General features: G+C 42.0%; 1 protein-coding gene across 3 annotated transcripts in view; it reads right to left on the bottom strand.

The window, feature by feature from the left end:
* The window catches only part of CAMK1D (calcium/calmodulin dependent protein kinase ID), a 216,708-nt gene that overhangs the window by 41,714 nt on the left and 153,782 nt on the right, over window positions 1-21,212 (bottom strand). For all 3 annotated transcript variants that reach the window (XM_051795201.1, XM_051795202.1, XM_051795203.1), the window contains exon 4: window positions 3,152-3,290. In XM_051795201.1, the coding sequence (XP_051651161.1) occupies window positions 3,152-3,290 (139 nt within the window). The remainder of the gene's footprint in view (window positions 1-3,151; window positions 3,291-21,212) is intronic.

The following is a 21,212-nucleotide window of genomic DNA, read 5'->3' as shown; positions in this document are numbered from 1 at the left end:
CCAGAGGGTGACGTCCCCTCCACCCGACTCTGAGGTTCCCCTTCAGCTTCAAGGGGAGGTTAAAGCATTTTATGGCTCCCCAGCCCCAGCATAAAGTGCTGGCTTTATCCATGGGACACAACGGCCATGAGAGGATCTACAAGGTACATCCACAGCTGTTAGGCAGCTGGGCTGAGATATAAAGGGAAACAGTTTGGTTGTCAAAATAAATATGAAGTTTTACCATTTATGTTTCTTTCTCATGATGACTCACAAGTCTAGTGCTTTAACTGGCCATTATAATGCTGACATTGTTTTAAGGCTCACAGTTTTATGCCATGTTCTGCCCTTGGTTGGAGTCACCCCTGATTCTTACTTGTCCACTTCTGATCTGCTGAGGGGTTGGTAGAGCTCGTATTAGAGGAAGACAGTTATTTCCTACCAATATTTGCTAACTCAGCTCAGGTTCCCACTTATTCATATTTAGGAAGTCCAAGAAACCCATCCATATGAAACTTAAACTTGTTTGAAAGAATTCTGATTCTTCAAGATGGTTAATTCAAAAAGCATTAACAAGGTGGCTCTGCACCAAGTGAAGCTTCTTGAGCCTTCCAGTCCTTTTGTGCATCTCAGACTTCCCTGGACTTCATCTGCTGCCATCTCTTCTGCTGTTGCATTACTTAGATCAGAGACTTGGGGCTCAGACCTGCTTTTCCCAAATACAGCAAGCACTATTTTGGTATCTGAATAACACATAATTACAATAAATAACTGTTATGGATGTTTCATGGGTTGTATTTTTGTAGAGTGGATTCTTTCCCAGAGTTTCGTTTTGGGGATCATAATTTGAAACTTACGCTTATCTCGGTATTTTGAGATCATAAAAAGCCTTATTATATCCCTGTTTTTCTCATCATGGTATGTTTGTGCTAACAGAAATTCAGAGCAGGTGCCTTCATATACCGTATTTTCTGAGTAATTTTAACAAATGATACAGTACTGACAAAGACTTGCAAACAAAAAAAGAAAAAGACCTAGTCTTTCCCCCCAAATACCACTGGAGAAGGTTGGTTTGACCTAAATTCAGCATGGCCTTATGTAAGTTCTGAAAGTAATTTGTACGTGAATCCACTTCCCAATCACCAGATCTCATATGTTATTACAGGAACTTTAAAATAAGATGATTTTTTAAAAAGTGAGAGCTACAACATGCTTTAGATTATAAAGACAAGAATTATGAAGACGGGAATATCAAGAGCTTGTACAATGGAGTATCTGAATTAGGAGGACTCAGACCTGCCTCTGAAAATTTTGGTGGCAGAAAGAAGTCTGAAGTTATTTCCTAAAATCTGAACTTTGGGAGCAAGCTGGTCATGTTAAAATACTAAACAATACTTCCATACTGGAATGCTGTGGAACTCTAAAAAATATGAGAATATTTATATGTACATTACAGCAGAAAATGAACAGGAACTGAGGCAGTATGTGAAGACTGCAGGAGATGGAAGCCTAACCAGTGCCTCCTTAGAGAAAATCCATTATCTGGGACAACACCAGGGAGGAAACGTTATTTGAGGATATCATTGTGTATCCTCCTTCAGTGGATTCCAAGTTTTGTCTTAAAAATGTGCCAAACCAATACTTAAAAAAAAAAAAAAGTTTCTACTTTCTATTATTCTACTCTACCTGTTGAAGTGAACATCATAGGATGCTCACTTCTGGCAGAGGTATTTCTCTTGCAGAAACAAGGTGCAAAAAAGCTTGCAATCCTGCAGGAATGGCCCACACACAGCTAAAAGATTCCCATCTGGAGTCAAAGACTGGCAGAAGGAAATGGCTGCACTGAGGTTGTCACAAGGGAACGTCATGTCTGTCTGTCTTGGGCACTGCTGCACCTTGGAGAACACCAGTTCTGGTGGTTACACCAGTAATGGGCTGCATTTCTGCCCCAATGCTTTGCATTTGGGGACAAGTCTGTCATCTATTATTTTACACCACACAGCACTTCACATCAGCACTAATTTTTGAGACAATAAAAAGCAAATAAACAGTATCTCTCATAACCACAGTTTCTCATCCATCTGAATGCACAACAAGGTCACATTCTCAGCACTACAACCTTTGCTAAGAGGAGTAGTTAAAAATTCCAAACGTGCAGTTTAATATTAGATTATATTCAAAGAAGGAATTTAAAAATACATTTAATAAAACCTTGTATTTAAGAAATAAAAAAAAGAAAAAAAGATCTCTTCCTTGTGGCTCTTGGCTCTAATAATTTTCATTAAGCCTTTCTATAATATGACCTGTTTAGTCAAATTCTACTCTCTGTACAGGGGGAAAATTCAAGCTCTGCATCAACATCCAAGGAAAATCCTGTTTGGAGCATCCCTCCAAAGCACCACCATGTTATTCTGATCACCGAATTTTTAGTTTCTGGCAGTAGACTTTGGTAGAATTAAGCAGTTCAAGAACTGAACATGCAGTTTTCTTCTGAGATTTCTATCTTTTTCTAGTATCCTCTGCTAACTTATTATTTAAGATACTAAACATGGGGCGATTTAGCTGCATGCTATGAAATCCAAGCCTTTCTGGTTGTCTTAATGACAGTTTAAGATACTGGAAGGAAATGATAAAAAAACAATGTTTAGGGTTTTTTTTACCAGAAAAGCTGAGAGGTTGTGATGTGACAATATGGTACAGCTGAAAGGAAAATTATCTAAATATCACATCATCACACAATTGTCCTTAGAAGAACCCTTGCTGTTAAGAGTGTCTCCAAAAACACTGGTCCAAATACCATGATAGGAAATCACTCTACTTTCCCATGCTATTTATTGTTACTAATTATTTTTAAGTCAAAGTAAATACAGCACAGCAAACCTGCAAGACACTTCACAGCAGTAAACACATCCCAACTGAGATGAGTTTTCTGCCTTAATGCAACAATTGTGGTCTTAACGAGTGGTTTTTCCCCACATCACATGGGAAATTCCCACTGTAACAAGTGATTGCAAAGTCCTCATTAAAACCAATTACATGGGGAGGCTTCGAGGTTTCTCTACTACGGTAAAACCTCACTGAAACAGCCAATCCAGGGCACAAATGTTAGACTCACATAGTTATGGAACCTTTGCTAACACTGCCCAGGGACTGAGAGATGCTGTGGCCATACCTTGAGGTCCCTGTGCACGATGCCCATCCGGTGCAGGTAGTACACAGCATCCAGGACCTGCCGGATCAGGGTGCTGGCATCCTTCTCCGTGTAGAACCCTTTCTCGACGATGCGGTCAAACAGCTCTCCCCCGGACACCCTGGAAAACACGACGGGAAGCACAAGTCTGAGGATGTGCTTTGTAATGTCCTTTGTACCTCACTAAAGGATGGTCAAGGCCATGCACCAGCCACAGGCAGCCAGAGCATATGTCTGTCTGCAGCTCTGGGGGCTCCCCTGCTGTGTCCCAAGGAGGGCCACAGGGATGGTGAAGGGTCTGGAGGGGAAGTTGTATGAGGAGCAACTGAGGTCACTTGGTTTGTTAAGCCTGGAGAAGAGGAAACTGAGAGGAAATCTCATCACAGTCTTCAACATCCTCATGACAGGAAGCAGAGGGCAAGTACTGATGGTCTTCACTCTCACGACAGTGACAGGACTCGAGGAAACAGCATGAAGTTTAGTCAGGGGAGGTTTAAGTTAGATATCCATAAAAAGTTTTTCACCCAGAAGGTGGTTGAGCACTGGAACAGGCTCCCCAGGGACGTGGTCACAGAATCAAGCCTGTCTGAGTTCAAGAAGCATTTGGACAATGGTCTCAGGCACATGGTGTGACTCTTGGGGTGTCCTGCACAGGATGAGGAGTTGGACTCGATGATCCTGATGAGTACCTTTCAACTCAGCATGTTTTATCGTTCTATGATTTGGGTTTGATTTTCTCGTAGCCCAAGGACTGGCCAGGTTATGATGGAAAATCAAATCCATCACATATCAGGGACTCATTAGTACTTGCAGAGGGAATCACAACCCTACCCCAGCAAGAGCCAGGGGAGCAGACACTGGTTTCCATGCTGTCTCACCCTAGTGAACTTTGCATAGGTGAATTTGGTTTGATGCTGACCCACTCAGGCCCACTGAGGCTCCAAGGTTCCTCTTAGTATGATCCCTTGGGGTTCACTTCTCACTCCACTGTCCAAAGCTTGGGTTTTGCCCTGGAGAAATGGTCCCATTCTCCTTTCCCCACTGGCAAGTGAAACACATCCAAGAGTTGCTGCCAGTACCTATAGAACATTAGTTTATTAAAGTAGTCTGCATCTCTGACAATTCCAAATGCTCTTAGAGGTCCTCTCAATTACTCATACATTTATGTTCATCTATCAACAGACACAAACTCTTTAGGCAGAGCACGGACTCTGCCCAGCACTGGTTATTGATGAGAAGACAGTTACTGATGAGTAGTGCAGATTATGAGTGCTATTAATCAACAGATGACACAAATGAGGAAAGGATTCCACAACTCAAAGAGGAAAGAAAATAAAACTTTGACATCTCACTATTTAATGTCTGCTATATTACACTTTTTCTCTGCCTTGCTAGAAATAACACATTCTGAACCCAATCTTGAATAAAGAATGGACACATTAAAACTCCCTGGAGGAGTATCTGGGAAAACAAAAGAGGAAAGAAATGTCTGAGTAATTGAAATAATAAAACTGTCAGCAAAAAAACTGTCCTACTAGGGTAAATAAAAAATTTTCCTTTTAACAAGCAAAACCTATTAAAAAATAAAATGTATGCGATATGTTTCTTCAGCAAGCTGCACCACTTAGCATATCATAAATAGCACAGTAAAACTTTCTTTAAAAACAAACCTAATAAAGGGAAAATAACAAATGATTACAGTCATTAAATACATATGGACTGGGAGCTTGCCATTACATGAACACTAGGTAATTCAGCCACTCCAGGCAATAATCTGTTTGAATAATGCCATGAAGTCACTTCCTAGGGAAGTTTGGAACCTAAATGGGGGAGAATGCTACCACTAAAAATGAATACATTCAACTTGGAAAATGAAAAGGAACATTAGAAGAAAAAAAAAAAGAAACCAGATAATCCTCCTATTAAGTGCTAGGCAAACAAACCAAATAACTTGCTAAAATATTGGCACTGAATTGAAACTGCAGGAAAGGTGAAGCTCACCCAGCATCTGAAGTCCACCAGCAGCCTGAATTAAATCCCTTTCTTTCCTAGTTTCTCACAACAGGAGCTGCATTTCTCACCTATACATATATATATATATATATATACACATGTATATATGTATGCACAGAGTGTTGCTCCAAGCCCCTGCCTGACCCATTGTGTGCTTTGCCAAGGGAAAACAGACACACCTCGACCTCACCATTCACTGAAGGCAGATACAATTTTATCAAATCTGGCTCCTATTAGCTGATTGTCTTTTTATATTTCCCCTGCAGTCTTTTTTTTTCCTGTGGATTGATTGCACTGAAAATCGAGCCCACACAGTAATTAATATGATGGAATACAGCACAATTCCCCATGAAAATGCAGTGCATGCTGTTTTGCAGTTTCATACAGTTACTTTTGTTATGTTCAAGCCATGAACGGCTTTAGTAGATACTCATTTACATCACTTGCTTTCCTGAACAAGGAAACTCTCCTTCGATCTTTACAGAGAGTATACTTCCACAAGACTTTTTCATTAAACTGAGGGAATTTCCCTCCTTGCCAGCTCATTCCCCAACCTCCCTAAGCCTCATTCTTTAATTGAAAGCTTTTCTTAGTCAGATTTAGTCCAGTGGATCTACTGTACTAAGGCTCAATCTGTTTATAATTTTATTTCAACACACGGAAAATATTTGCAACCTCTTAAATGATGCACTGCAAAGCAGAGCTGAATCCAAGCACTCAAGAGGAACAGCCAGTATATTTGCAGCCACTTGCTTATTCAGAGTGTCGACAGCATTCCAGGTGTATGCAGAGTCAAGGGACTCGTGCTCCTATTTATTTGTGTGGTGACTCAGTGTTATGGTACAGGAGGATTTGCATTACATGTTTGTACTCATCTATAGTGTCTCCCTGCTGTGGGCAAGATTTCTGGCTGAGGTTCACCTCCCCGGGATGCTCTTCAACTCAGCACCCAAGGCCATGGCTACTTTCCATATGGAGCTTCTGTCCATATGGCTTTTCTCCTCCAAAATAGGGTTAACTCAACCGTAATGTCATTGGGAATGCTGCTGCAGTGCCCAAGGTCTGACATAAGTCAATGTTGTTACAGGAGCAAACCAGCAAAGGCAGCTGTGGGAGAGCATCTGAGCTCTAAACTCACGGTGGAGACATGGCCTGGTGCTGGTCTTGATCCTGACCTCCTCTACCCTGCTGAGATGGGACTTGGCATCTGCACTGAACAGACCTGGGCACTCACAAAGCGCTGCTGCCATTTGTTTGTCCCAGCCTTTAATATCCTGGGATAACTATTTTCTTTTTAATGGCAGCACCAGCTTTGCCCTCTCTATGGCAATTCTGAGGCACAGTTGAAACTGCAGGCAGCAAGAGCAGAATTGGGTCTTTGTCTTAAAGAAATTTAAGACAAAATTTTCGGTCCAGAAAGAGAGGGTAGGGGAGTTTTCTCATTAGTGGAAGAGGACTGCTCCTGTTTTGTAGTTGGCACTGGCTCATGGAGCTGGACTCACAAACAACAGCAAAAATAAGCTTTTTCCCCAGCTGATTTGAGTCTTGGTTCCCCACAAAGAAAAAGGAGGACTGGCCAAGTTCAGTTACCTGAAAAGCATTTAACCTTGGAGCAGCTCAAGTGTCATGCTGTGATACAGAGTAGCATTAGCTCTTCCCAGGGACTCAGTAAAGTGGCAACAACTGCATCTTCTGTACAGATGCCTGTGTGGACTGCCTGGATGGAGCCTGTGTAGTTCCATCCCTTGGTCCTTGCTCAGCCACCAAACAGTGGGTCTCCCCTGTTCATCAAGCATCATGGGGAAAGCCCAACACTTGGAGAAGGGCTTCAGCTGGGAGTTCACATTGCACGTGGACACTCCAGCACATGCCCTGCCTGGCTCCAGCAATACAGGAAACAATTTCAAAACAATGACCAGAAGATTCATTTAGTTTAGAATGAAAAGAAATCCCAAACCGAGCTATAAATATGAATACTTTTCACTTCTACTACACCTTTTACCTGAGGCTACATGCCTTTACTACATATCGTTGACTATCCACATGAGGAAAGCCAGAATAGACATTATTTCCATTTTTTCACTGCAGAAAATAAACAGTAACTTTCAGACTTGATCCTTTGAAACAACCAGGACATACAATAACGTCCTCTTCCATGAGCCCTTACCCCACTAAGAATCACAGAATCGTTTAGATTGGAAAAGACCCTTAAGATCATCAAGTCCAATCATTTACCAAGCACTGCCAAGCCCACCACTAAACCATGTCCCCAGGTGCCACATCTACGTATCTTTTCAAAACCTCCAGGAATGGTGACTCTGCCACTGCCCTGGGCAGCAGCCTGTGCCAGGGCTTGACAACTCTTCTGGTGAAGAAATTGTTCCTAACATCCAATTTAAACCTCCCCCGGCACAACTTGAGGCCACTTCCTCTTGTCCTATCGCTTGTTACTTGGAACAAGAGGCCGATCCTTACCTCACTAGAACCTCCTGTCAAGGAGTTGTAGAGAGTGACCAAGTTCTCCCTGAGCCTCCTTTTCTCCAGGCTGAACACTCCCAGCTCCCTCAGATGCTCCTCATCAGACGTGTATTCCAGACCCTTCCCCAGATCCATTGCCCTTCTCTGGACACGCTCCAGCACCTCAATGTGTGTCTTGTAGTGAGGGGCCCAAAACTGACCCCAGGATTCGAGGTGTGTCCCCAGGTGCTGAGCACAGAGGGACAATCATTGTCCTAGTCCTGCTGGACACATTATTGTTGATACAAGCAAAATGCAGTGCCACTAGCACCCAGATTGAAGAGGGGCAGTAGGACACAGTTTGACCACATGATAACAGAGACATTATCTGCAATTCTGGTGGGGAAACACAGATTGCACTCTGTTTCCAGGGTTTCCTGAGATAAAAGCTTCCATATCTAATGTTTCATTAAGGAGACTTCATGTATCAATCAAATGATCAGATAATGCAGATCTCTCAGAGGATCTAGCCTGGTGCTGGTGTTTGCAATAAATTCCTACAGCTCTCTAGTCTGGGGACAGCTATAGAACGTTTGTCCAGCTCTCATGAGGATGAACATGGAAACAGAGACAGATGCTAAAAACAGAATTCCTGTCCCTTGTTATACTTTTAATCTTTTATTTTCCTGGCAGGATTTGGGGATTTTGCTTCTTGTTTTTTCCCAGTTTGATGTTTAAATGCAGATCTAAACCTCCAGCACAAGGTGCCACACTGAGTGTCTCAGTTTAGGACAGGTTTTAAAAAACTTCAAAATGACAATGGCTCTGTGTACATAGATGAGCTACCTCATTATTTGGTCTCTGAGTGTGTACACTGTTGGCTGAACCCTTCTCAGACGGTAAAAAAGGACCCTGAAAGACCTTGCAATGCTCATTAGAGGCAAAGGAGAGGGCACTCTAACACTGTCCTAGTAATTACTCAGGCTCAGTTCAAGTCCTTGTCACTACCCACTTTTCATGTTTTTGGAATTTCTAATTTACAGACATAACTTGGGAGAGATGAAGAAACATTTCAGCATTACTATTACACCTTCACTTTACATTAGCCCATTTCACCATCAGTTAAAGAACCAAACTGACAAACAAAAAGAAAACCTGCTGCAGGTAAGGAAAAAGGATGTTATAAACCTTTTTCTGAAGCATCTGATTCATTTGCAGCACCATCAGGAAAGCAGAACGTGCAGAGTTTCAAAGAAATACTTTGAAGAAAAATGAGCACCAAACAAAAACTCCCTTGCAATTTAAGGCTCCTAAACTCATAAACATAAGGCAAGAGCCAATCCCTCGGAATTTCTGGTGTTTTTGCCAGCAGTGTGAAACCTGAACCAGTACACTGCAGGTCACACTAGCAGGTACCTGCCAGACTGCCACCTCAGCGGGGCTGCCTGGTGAGGGCATCCCTCCATATGTTAGCCTACAGGTGAATTAATACATGAATAAAAGAACAAATAAATGCTGGAACTAAAAATATGTTAGTCATATTAATGTATTCATGTTACCCTTTCTTTCTCTTGGGGGGACCATCTGTGTGCACAGATAAATCCTCTCATTTTTTCACCCCTGCATCCCCTTCTGTTATCAAGTGTAGGAGCCTTTCTGCTTGTTTTAGAAGCTTGAAAAATAACACCCTTTGAAATATCACTTTGACTTCTTTGCCATTTGGCAAAACATTGATGTTTTTCTTCTCCGTCTCTTTTGTAGTACAGGCTGGAATTGCTCTGGATCATTTACTGCTTGACAGTTTAATTGCTTTTTATCAAGAGTCTTATTGATGAACTCATCAACAGTGGATTTACATGAAGAATCCCAACAAAGCTATTCAGAGCTTGTCGGCTTTCCCCTCCAGAATCATGTTAAGTACAGTTGAAACTTCACTGCAGTTAAAGTCATGGTCCATTCTCCATTGGACAAATCACCAGTACATCATGTTGGGTTAGAAGAACCACCATTGAAACACAGACACGTCCCTAGGGACTCACTGCTTAAACATGCAGATTAGGGATGCCTAATGAAAAGAGGACTGATTTCAGAAATTTGGAGCAGTAGGCCTTCCAGAACAATATGAAAAGTAAATATGAACATTACCCTGTAACTGAGAACAGCTTATCGATCAGAAGTTACACAGTCACAGTTTCCTACAATATAAATCAGAAAAGACACAGAACTCAGCATGAAGCTGAAGTGTGAGGGGAGATAAGAGAGACTGAAGGGACTACTCCTGGGAAGTTCTAGCTTTGAGTATTACTTTTCTCTGATGAAGGTATTCTTATTAATACAAATATTTCCATTTTTAAAATGTATTTTGTTTTTAATGGAGGGCTTTTCTGTTTGGCTTTAAACTTCCTCTGCATTGTGAAAATGCATGAGAACCAGAAAGCAAATCTGAACAGCATGCTGTTTAAAAGGAAAGAGAAATTGGCCTCCCTCATCTCATTGTTCAAATGAAGTAACAGATTAAAAGAAAATAAGTAAACAGATTAATAGATTTTGAGACCCAGAAAGGAACATTATGATTATTCAGTCTGACCTCTTGCAAATAAAAGTACGTGATTAAAATTCTCCTTGTACCAATAATCTAAGGTGTTAATCAAACAGGGACAGCTATTGCTATAGAATTGCTGTATGGCCTATAGAGACTTGCCTTACTTGCTGTATATCTCAGAAAACTGCCCTGGCTTTCTCATTTGCAGCACATCATAAAATATCCAACTTGAATAAGGAGAGGACTTTTCTTGTTATTGTAGCTTTAAATCACCCAGCTTAAAATCTGATGGTAACATAAATATATGCTCCAAGGCCACCAAAGAAAGAACATGAGATTAGTTTTGGTTTATTTTTCTAGAACACGGGTGTGTGCATATGGCAGAGAGGGATGGGTGGATGTTAGCACCCTCTCCTTTGATAGTGCTGTTCAATCACTGAATCACAGAATCATTCAGGTTTGAAAAGACCTCCAGGATCATCAAGTCCAACCTTTAACCAAACACCACCATGCCCACTAGAACATATTGTGAAGTGCTACGTCTACTCAGTTTTTAGACCCTTCAAGGGATGGTTACTCCACCACTTCCCTGGGCAGTTCCAATGCTTAACAACTCTTTGAGAGAAGAAAATTTTCCTAATATCCAACCTGAACCTCCCCTGGTGCAACTTGAGGCCATTTCCTCTTGTCCTATTCATAGTTTCCTGGGAGAAGAGAGCGAGTCCCACCCAGCTACAACCTCCTTTCAAGCAGTTGCAGAGAAAATGCAAAGCAAGATTGCCGTGGCATTTATTCTGGGGGCCTGATGGTTCTTCAGCCCTTCATCTCCCCTCTGATGGTGTCTGCACCAAAGGGTTGCTCCCCACCCTGAGGGGTTGTTTTTGGAAAAAATTGGGCAAAAATGGTGCAGTCATTTTTCTGAACCGAACTGAGCAAACTAAAACACTTTTTTCCCCTGCATTAAAAGTTTCATGTGACATTTGCTGAGCAGTTGTAGTGAGGTTGTGTTTTGGAGAACAGACCTCTGTTTCCACTGGGACAAGACTGTTAAGTCTCTGGAAAGCTCAGCTCAGGGATGTAATGTAGTTTGGCAGTTCAAATCTTTGGAGACAACATTTTCCTTCACAGAATCCCTACTGCAGGGATCTTTTGAGGTCCATGATTCTTCAAGGTCAACACTGTCTTGTTTTATTCAACATTTTATTCCATCTTCAAAGATCCAACATTATATTCAAAATTTCCCCTGGTCCCATCAGCTGTAAAAAGTGTGACAGAACTAACAGGAACCAAGTCACAAAGGACATCAGGTTTTCAAGTCTGTTGTGATTACACCTTTCTGACTGACAGCTTATGACAGCCCTCCAAAGAGGTGGTAAATGCCCCATCCCTGGAAACATAAAAGGTCAGCTTAGATGAGGCTCTGAGCAACCAGATCTAGTTGCTCATTGCAGGGGGAGTTGGACCAGGTGGCCTTAAAGGTCTTTTCCAACCCAAATTATTCTATGCTTCTATGACATAAAGGTTGGTGCTTCAGCCTGTTTTTCTTCATGGCTCTGCATTAAATGAAAAGGCAAAGCTGAAGCTTAGCAATGGTGACTTTCACTTGTGACCTCTTGCTTGTTGTGTGGGCATATATATATATCTATCTCTATATATGTGATTTTGTTGTGTCAACCTTTTTCACTTTGCTTCTAGAAAATGGAAAAGTACAGCTCTGTAGACAAAACACCACTCCAAATACATTTTCCAGTATCTGAGGGCTGGAACAATGTATTTCCTAACTGCTCTCTTATTCTTCCACCTCTCCATAAAATAAGCGGATGGTTAAAATCTGGAGGAGATTCCTCACCTGACAGCAATTTAAAACTAGGTCATGTTTCAGCACTAATAGGTTTGGTTTATTTTCCTTTTGACTTGTTTTCCAACGGAAACCAACCTCGATGTCCTGCCAGCACTAACTGGGAAGAACAGACCTAAAAATAATGAAAACCGATGCAACTGAAAACAGATACTGTAAATTACGCAATGTATAGTAAACAATTTTGAAATATTAGATGAATGCAGCACTAGGAATTGTCCTAAATAATAAAAACGAGCACAGAAAAGTACAGTAAAGTCACTCCCAGTTGGAGCTCAAATAGCCCAGATTTTCTGTGAACTACATTTAACAGAAATTTGGGGTTGTGTGTATATTCCTTTTTCTGAGACCGACTTGCTTTCCACTTGCTTTCTCTCAAGTAAGTTTGCAGACAGATGTCACCACAGAAATAACTGCTGTAAAGATAATATTGAGTAATACTTGCCTCAGCACAAAAGAGCTTTGAAGCTCCTTATATCCCCTGTATCTCACATAAATTCTACCTTTTTTTTTTTTTTTTTTAGCTTTTCTCTGGGATTTACAACATTGAGCCATCCCTTTTTCCTGGACAAACACAACCCTGGAAAATTTATTTTGAACTAAAAAGAAAGAAGTGCAGTCAACTGGTCAAAGTATGTTGTTGCAAAAATCAGCTTGCCAGGCAGTTCAATAACAATTAGTTAGAAACAATAAATTGGGAGATAAATATTAAAATCAAACAGACCAATTTAAGTCTAAATTATATATGTATCTTGTTTTATCAAACAGCTACAAAAACTATAGATACATTTAAAACACCATTAATATATTCTCTAAAGTGACAAGAAACTTGAAGAGAATTGATAACCACAAAATTCTACTTCCTTATAATCAAGTGTTTCTTATGAAATCTGCAAGTAACTTAAGTAAATACACGAAAAACCCATTTCATTGTATATGCACAATTTTAGGATATAAAATTCCTATAAAAATCAGGAAATATATGTTGGAGTTGAAATATGTGTTGGAGTTGTCAAGGGCAGTCCCCTGAAATACTCTGTGGCCATCAAAAATCCAGCAAGAGGTTTAGGAGAAAACTGAGTGCAAAGTAGAAAACAACTTCTCCTTCTAAACTTCCATGGAACACTCACACTTTCAATATTTTTGACGAAGTTCATCTCATCAAATCTTGCAAGCCTAGAGAATGAGCACCCATATGAGACATGCCACAGTCATCTCCTCCAGCCAGCACAGGGAAACATTTCTAGGGTGTGATGCTGCCAAGGGCAGCACCACTCTAAGGTGTGGGGAGCAGAAATGTCCATTTCTGTGTTCATTTGAACAAATCCCACCTTGATGATCTTTATGGAAAGAGCCCAGAAGATTCTTTGGCCAAAAGCAAAACCAAAACTGGGGAAGTACAGAGAAGAAAAGCAACCAGGATCAGAGAACTTCTCCATGAGAAGAGAGAACACATTTTAAAATGAAAAGAGATGAGAGAGGAGATCTGAAAGCACTCTACAAAATCACAGATTCACACAGACACAGAGTCATTATGGCTGGAAAAGACCTCTAAGATCATCGAGTCTGACCGTTAATCCAGCACTGCCAAGTCCACCACTAAACCATTCATGAAAAGGATGGAGCATGGGCAAGGGAAATATAAAGAATTGTTTCACATCACAGATGAGAAATGGGGGACCTAACGGAATTAGCAGGTGGTGGATTTAAGACAAAAGCCTTTGTCATCTGAGGAGCAATCCTGGAACAGATGAATCTTTGGTATGACCCAATAAAACTGTGCTCATGTTCTTATGTTTGTGCTCATCAAATTAATTATTGAATTACTCACTCGACTCTGGTCTGAATGTGCATACCTACATTAAGGGAGTCTTTTGATTCATTCACTTAAAATCAAATATGACAGATTCATAGATTTTAAAGCCATTATGATAATCTAATCTGACCCCAGACAAAACAAAGATGGTACAATTTTTACCTCCAATCCATAGCTCCTAGCTGGACAAAAGACTATCATTTAGCAGTGTAGCCAGGCTTGACTTGGAAGATACCAGTAATCCCTTGTCTGCTTTGTTCAGTAGTTAATTACACACACTGACTAATTACATTGAGGGTTTTTCTGACGATAATTTCTGATGTCCTGTCACTGGAACCCTTTTAACACTGTCTGCAGACTCTTTAGCTATATTAAAGCAACTTTATTCTATTTAGGTTTTGGTAACCTCATTTTTCCCACTTCTATCTGAAGTTTCTGTCATAAAATAATATTATAATCAACAGCCACCTGTGGAGGTATCCTTTGTGAAGAGCCAGCTAGAAGTTGAGTGTAGATACAGTGATGCTCATTTCCAGTTCTCCATTTGGAATGTTAAATTACCATGTTAAGTATCTTCACTTACATCTGCATCAGTAATGAACTGGCTGTTCCTGGACAGGATATGGACCAGTACTAGGTATCTGTATTTCAATACTGAATCAAATCTAAACAGAATATAGAGTTTCCAATTACCAGTCTCTTCTGAACATCATTTGATCACTCTACTTCATCTCGAGAGTTTATTTTGCTGCTATTCAATCAAGATATTCCTGTTTTCCACAGTGAAGACTGAATTTCTGCAATTTTGAGCAGTGTAGAGAGACATCAAACTAAGTTCTTACAGTTTGGATGCAATTGCAGCTAAATAAAACTTATGTGACTGTTCAGAGCAATATTACATATTTAGCCAGCAAATTCACTTTCAACAGGGCACTTGTAAAGTCATTGAAAGAACCAGGAGAAACAGGTATTGAATTTGGAAACCTCAGGATTGCACGTAAACTGATTAATCTCTAAATAGGGACAGTGGGCACACGTCATGGTGAGTGAGGATGAGCCGCAAACACAGCCAGATCAAACCTGTTAAAAGCCTTGTTTAGGGCAAACACACTGGGCTAAATCCCACTGCTCCAACCCTACTGCAATCCACGATGCTGAGCACTCCTTGCTGTGTCCCACCTGAGGCTTTCACCTACCCTGTTAATCCCAATTTTTCACATTACCCATTCTTTCCCAGCTCCTTGCACAAAGCCTGCAAGTGGTTCGTGTGATTCATGATGCTGCTTGTGCGTTGCTGATGGGCCAGGAACAGCACTGGCCACTCAAGCTCCATGTTTATTTGCAGATGGCCAGATGCCTTCTCCCACTAGGAATGGCTGATTTCCAAGCTGTGCCCTTTGCACAGATAAGGCACAGCAGAGACCAAGAGGACTCACTGATTTATTGTGGTTTGGCTGGAGGGTGGGCAGCACAGATATTCTCTCACGGTCTTGAGGGAAGATTTATGATGTACAAAGGAGAAAGTTTCTTAGGAAAAAAAAAAAAGGCATCTGGTCCTAATTCTCAATATTCTCCAAAAACCCCTGAAGTCAGGCATGTGAAACACCACTGCTCATGTGATTTCTGCTCTTTGACTACCGTGGGATGAGCTCTTCAAGGAGATGCTGTCCATGGCATCCCCATGAGAGATGAGAGGAATGAGGTGCCACCAGCAGCCAATGAAGCACGGGTAAAACCGTCCAGCAGAAAGGACAGCCTCCAAAAATGCTGGGAAACAATGAGTGAAACCAGCTGGACATGGAGAAGACAGAAGGAGAGATCCTGCCAACACCCTGGGCTTGCTCAGTCCGTGTTGGCTGCCTGGCACTAAAACCAAGTACCACAGATTTACTGCTTTTGTTGTGTGCAATAGCTGAATTTTTTGCCTTCTGAAGGAAAGAACCCAACCTTCTGGGAAGACAACTGTTTACTAACAAGATATAGCAGGAGCATAGTTCACAAAAGAGAAAGTTTCCAGAATGTCCACACAGATGTGCCCCGGGGCTTATTTTAATAACTCTTAAATTATTGCCTTACTGGTGTCTGTTTTAGTCCAGGTCATTGAGATGTTTCTAATGGAAATAATCAATTCATCACAGAGACAATTTCCAAGAATATAATCACAGAGATGAAAACAGACACACGCACATGCTAATAATGAAGACTAGAGAAAAAGAGGGAAGATTTTATGATTCTGCTATTTTTAAAGGCAGCTACTTGCTCCTGCATCTTAATAAACCAGGCTGGACAACTGCCAAGTGCTCTGGTTTTTTGCTGGGACTGCCCCTTAGCCTTGAGAGATATTTCAAATATTCACTTATACATTATTGCTCCAAGGGTGCCATCTATTCTAACTCTTTATACAGTTGCCTTGACACAGAAAATTGAAGTCTCCAGCTAATTATTTGTTAATCAACACAAGTAGCTCCACAGTAATTGTCTTTTCAAGACAGAAGAGCAAATCAATGCCAAGAAGCAAACGCTTAAAGGTCATGCTCAATATTTTAGGAGTTGTGTTACCATTGCTGTGTCTATTTCTGTAATAATTTTTAATGGATGGGTTACTGACAAGCTGTAAAAGGTGATGTTTTTAAAAGTAACCCCCTGATTGCCACAACAAGTAATCAAAGTTAGCAGGGAAAATGGAAAAAAAGCTGACCCAGATTGCCTCAGATGCAGTAATCTGTGGAAGCTACATCCAAAAGCCCAATGCACTTCGATTCAAAGACTCTTCTCTGACTCACAGCAAACACCTGAGTCACCTTCCCAAAGTCAGACCCTCACTGTGTGGGTGTAAGTGGTGCTGGGGCAGGACACAGTGACACTACTGCCCATCCCTCACCACAGCATCATAAAAATCCCCTTTCCAGGCGTGGCATCTCAAAGGCAGCTCCCAGGAAGCACCATCCCAAGGCAGAATGGGCAAAAAGTAAAGACATGGTCCTCATTTCCCTCAAGCCACCCCAGCCTCCAAAGAGCCCAGCAGGACTGTCCCAAAGCCTCAAGCAAGCCTTGTTGCCTCCCTCTGTTACCCACGCACTGTGCACAGCTCTTCACTGAGCTCTACCTCCCGGGGATCGTAAAGGGTATAATTTCCCCATGTTTCACATTTCATACTTAAACTCCCTATAAAATCTCATTTGTGAGCAAGCCCCAAGCAACAGCAGAAGTACAAGCTGTAAAACTGCTTCAGCTTCAGACCACAGCCGTGGAAATGCTCCTCCCAGCTCAGCCTTGCTGCTCCTGGGGAGGCTCATGGCAGGAGATGACTCCAGGAGCGAGCTTTCCGGCAGGCAGACTGGCCACAGGCAGATCAGGTATACACCAGCACAGTGGTTTGGGGCCTTATGCAACTTGAGGGGGATCCAAAGGGTTGTGCTGATGGGTGTAATGCTGAGTTGGTTTGAACTGACACAATAACAGCTCAGTACATCCCACAGGGAATCCTCAGCATTAACATTTACTTGCTGTCTACATAATTTGGCCAGTGTAGGATCTGTTAAGATCCTGGGCATTCCTGCTGACAAAACTACATAGTCTCATAATTTCTCGTATTCAGCTGTCACTTAAAGAAGTAAATTTTTAATTTTTCTTTTCCATTTTATAGGGATACTCCTAAGTCCTGGAGTATCCCACTATCTCCAATCCTGGCTCCTTAGCGTCGGTTGCATATATTAGAAACACAGTTATGTGAAAACTAAAATCAAAAGCCCATCTGCCATTCCAAACTGATCAAACCTAAAAAATAATCTAGCAAATGTAACCCTGGGCTGTGTGATTTATACACTAAGAACATTAGAAAGTTAATAAAGTGGATGGACATAGGGATTTTTTTTTTCTAATATGGTATTCAAAGCACATTTCAAAAACTCATGGACAAAAAAGAAATACAGACTTTGGCTACAGGGCTCATCAGCCCTACACAGCAATCTCGAGTGTCCAGAATTTTGCAATAACATCTGACAAGTGATGCCCCATGCATTTCGCTAAAGAATGCCACTATTATAACCTTTTTTTTAAAGAGTCAGTGCCTTGTATGTGCATATAATCCATGAGAGAGTTTTTGCAGGACCCTCGCTTTTGTCGAGCAGCAACTGCTTTTCTGCATGAGAGGGATTCAGAGATTGAAAATAGAGAAAATGGTATTAAAACTCAGTGCTCTCAGTCCAGACACTGTCAGGGAGGCACTGTGTATCCCAAAGCCAGTGCATTCAAGTCAGTGAACTGCTACTACACTAGTCCAAAGGAAGAGACCAAAGAAAAGTGCTAGGGTAAATACCCACAGCTACATGGTCTGACCTCTCTGCTATCAGGCAATCTTTGGTTGCCTGCATACCAAGGAAAGTATCATTAACAAAGAAATGGCAAAGAAATGAATACTACTGCAGTATTTACATCTGTAAATGTAATGAGAGCTACCACACAACCCCATAATTCTCCTCAGAACTCTTGTGCCAGCAGGCAGGGAGGTGTGAGACAGGCAGGATCTGCACTTCCCTGCAAACAAAGGGCATGGCCAAGGGAAGAGCTTCAACCTGGGGGTTTAACCTTTAACCTTTGCTCTGCCACACATCTCCCCTGCAACCTTGGGCAAGCCACTGAAGGATAACTCTGAAAAGGGACTTAGGTCCCTTGAGGGGGAATTAGGCATCTGTGACCAAAGGGTTTGGATAACCCGGGTGCTGCTGCTGCCAACAGGTCAAGACTTGCCAGGTAATCAACTGCGAGCAGCAAACCTCCCAGGAATTAGGGCACAAACTCTGCTTCCCCCTCCAGTTTGACAAGAGGAGAGGGGAATCAAGTCCAAGATCCAACTCTTGGAAAGTGCCCAAAACCTTAGGGTGTTTTCCATACTTCCTTCTGAAAGTGTTCCACCTCTCAGAAAAGAACTCAAGACTCCCTCAGCACCGTAACACTTCCTGAGCACTGCGACTGCTGTATTGAAGACAGTGTCATGGAGCAGTAACAGGGTCCACTAAAAAGAATGTCAGTTGTTCCCTTAACCTTTGTTGGGAGCCAGATTAATCCCTTTAAAGAAATATGTTGATCCTGTCATTCTTTCATTAGATGGCAATCTTAAGTCCGTGTCTTCCACGACAAACTGAAAAATGACCGAGCTGAGTTTGGTCTTGCAGAGAGAGCACATCCACCTCTCCAGCAGCCAAACCAGGTGTATTTATGCAATGGAAGAAGCCATTCACTGCAGTCACCTTGTTACAGACCAGTATGGAAAACAGATCTCACACTGATGATTTATGAAGTGTTTTAGGCAGCCCTTTAATAATGAGTTATAACCAGGTATGAACATCCAAAGCCACTGACGAAAATGCCCTCGTGCTCTTGCTGTGTTATTTGTGCTGCCCTGGTTGCAAGAACTCAGCTCTCCAGTCCAGCTCCTCAGCCCAGCGCCAGAATTGACCCGTCTCAGTGCCACAGATGTCTGTTTTCTATTTGGCTGTGGTATTCCCTGTGCAATATTAAAATGTCATCAATTCAGTTTAACAGGCCAAGTAAAGGCCTTAGTCAACCATTTAACCGCTAAGTAAAACATATGGCAAATGCATATCAGTCCAGGGGTTGCATTAAAAGTTTAAGGGTTCAATTAAGAGGAATCTTGCTGGTGTGTTCTCATGAGGTTAGGAAAACAGAAATGCCAAATGTTTCCCCCCCTTGCAGCTGTTAAGCACCAGGCTGGAAACCCTTGTTAAAGTGCTTTTTGTTACAGTGCTATTCCGGCATATTAAAAGCACCTCTGTATAATACTCCAGTAAAATAAACTATTTATTGGGAAAACAGAGCTGATATTTTTATGATTTGGGGGGGTTTTTTTATAATTGTTGTTGTTGTTGTTGTGCTGCAGTGTCCTGCTTTAAGTGCCACCTGAATGTAGAGGTGCCTGACCCTCCCACAAGGCAATGCCTGATATCCAGTGCTCCTGAGGCTGAAAGTTTGGACACAAAACCAGCTGAACTTGACTTTCAGAGCTGACCAAAGCCCTTTCTGAAGATGCAAAACCAATGCATTATTAAGCTTTTTTCCATGGTTCAGCTTCCTTAAGGATGTGGTTATCCAGCAGAAAGAAACATGTTAATTAAGTGTTTTCAATTTCAAGCAGGTATTGTCAGTATAATGAACTGACAATAGTGCTGTAGAATAATAAACATATCCCAAAACACCTCAGCTTGCAAGAAAAGACCTCCCTAGGGTCTAGTACAAGAGACTTCAGGTGCTGGGCCTCAGACAGTCTGATGGGTTCATCACACAACCATGGTGTGCACATCCCACACAGATAACGTGGACACCACCACAAACCTGGCCCAGCAATGTGGAAAGGAAAATGGCATTGCAGCTGTAATTGGGTTGTCCCTGAGTGAAAGAACTGCCCCCGGGACCCACAGCTTTCTGCAGTGTCCCTCTTGGTCAGCCTGGGACCAGGACCCCCCAAGAGCACAGACAGGAGATCAGGCTGAAAAGGGATACATAGAGAACGTAAAAAAACCCAGCAGGTCCTTGGTGGAGCAGTGAGATCATAAGACTGGACTTGCTCCAGAGACAGACGGCACAACAATAGTCATGATTTTTGCTGCCTTCGTTATTTATAGGCACAAAAATGTAGATCATCTAGAAACTCAGAGTGAGCTGCCAAACTAGAGACAGCAGCTGAACCCACTGCCGAACAGTCAGCTGTGGTTTAGGATATTCCCTCCTGCAGCAGCAGATGCAAATGCTGCAGGGCAGCTCTGGGGCGGGAGGATGCAGTTCTGCTGGCATCTGGTCCACACTGGCACATGAGCCACCAAGCAAGGCAAGATGGCAAGTCTCAATATTCATACTGAAAAAGGCAGTGAGATGCTGAGGTCTGAATCCCTGTAGTCAAGTGGCATTTCCCCCTCCCCGACTATAAACCAGCTTTGAATTTGGCCCTAAGGTCCTCAAGTAACAGATGGGACAAGGGATAAAGATGTGATACCACAAATACTCTGTGAAGGACTCCACCTGCAGGGAAAGATGAATGCAACCACCTAGAAAAAATAGATACAAGTGATTTCAGCAGGTCCCAATACAGTTGGGTATTACAGACCTCCCAGTCTCCTCTCTGCCATGCTGCCCTCCCCTTTCACTCTGATGAAGATTTCCTCTCCTGGTTTAGGGTACTGATGATGCTCAGAGTTTATATCACAACCATGCTTCTGAGCTGTGCTCCACCTCTCCTCGCAGCTCACTGATTTGAGGGGGTCACCGTGTCCCCCTGAAAACTGAAACTGAAAACTGGGAAGAATTAGTGCTTTTTTGGTTTATTTTCTGCAATTTGGTAGAA

Source organism: Manacus candei, unplaced genomic scaffold (assembly GCF_025592945.1).
Source record: "Manacus candei isolate 608988 ecotype Guabito, Panama unplaced genomic scaffold, ASM2559294v1 h1tg000042l, whole genome shotgun sequence".
Taxonomy (NCBI): domain Eukaryota; kingdom Metazoa; phylum Chordata; class Aves; order Passeriformes; family Pipridae; genus Manacus; species Manacus candei.
The sequence above is the reverse complement of the archived record's forward strand: the minus strand, read 5'-3'. Positions and strand labels throughout refer to the sequence as shown.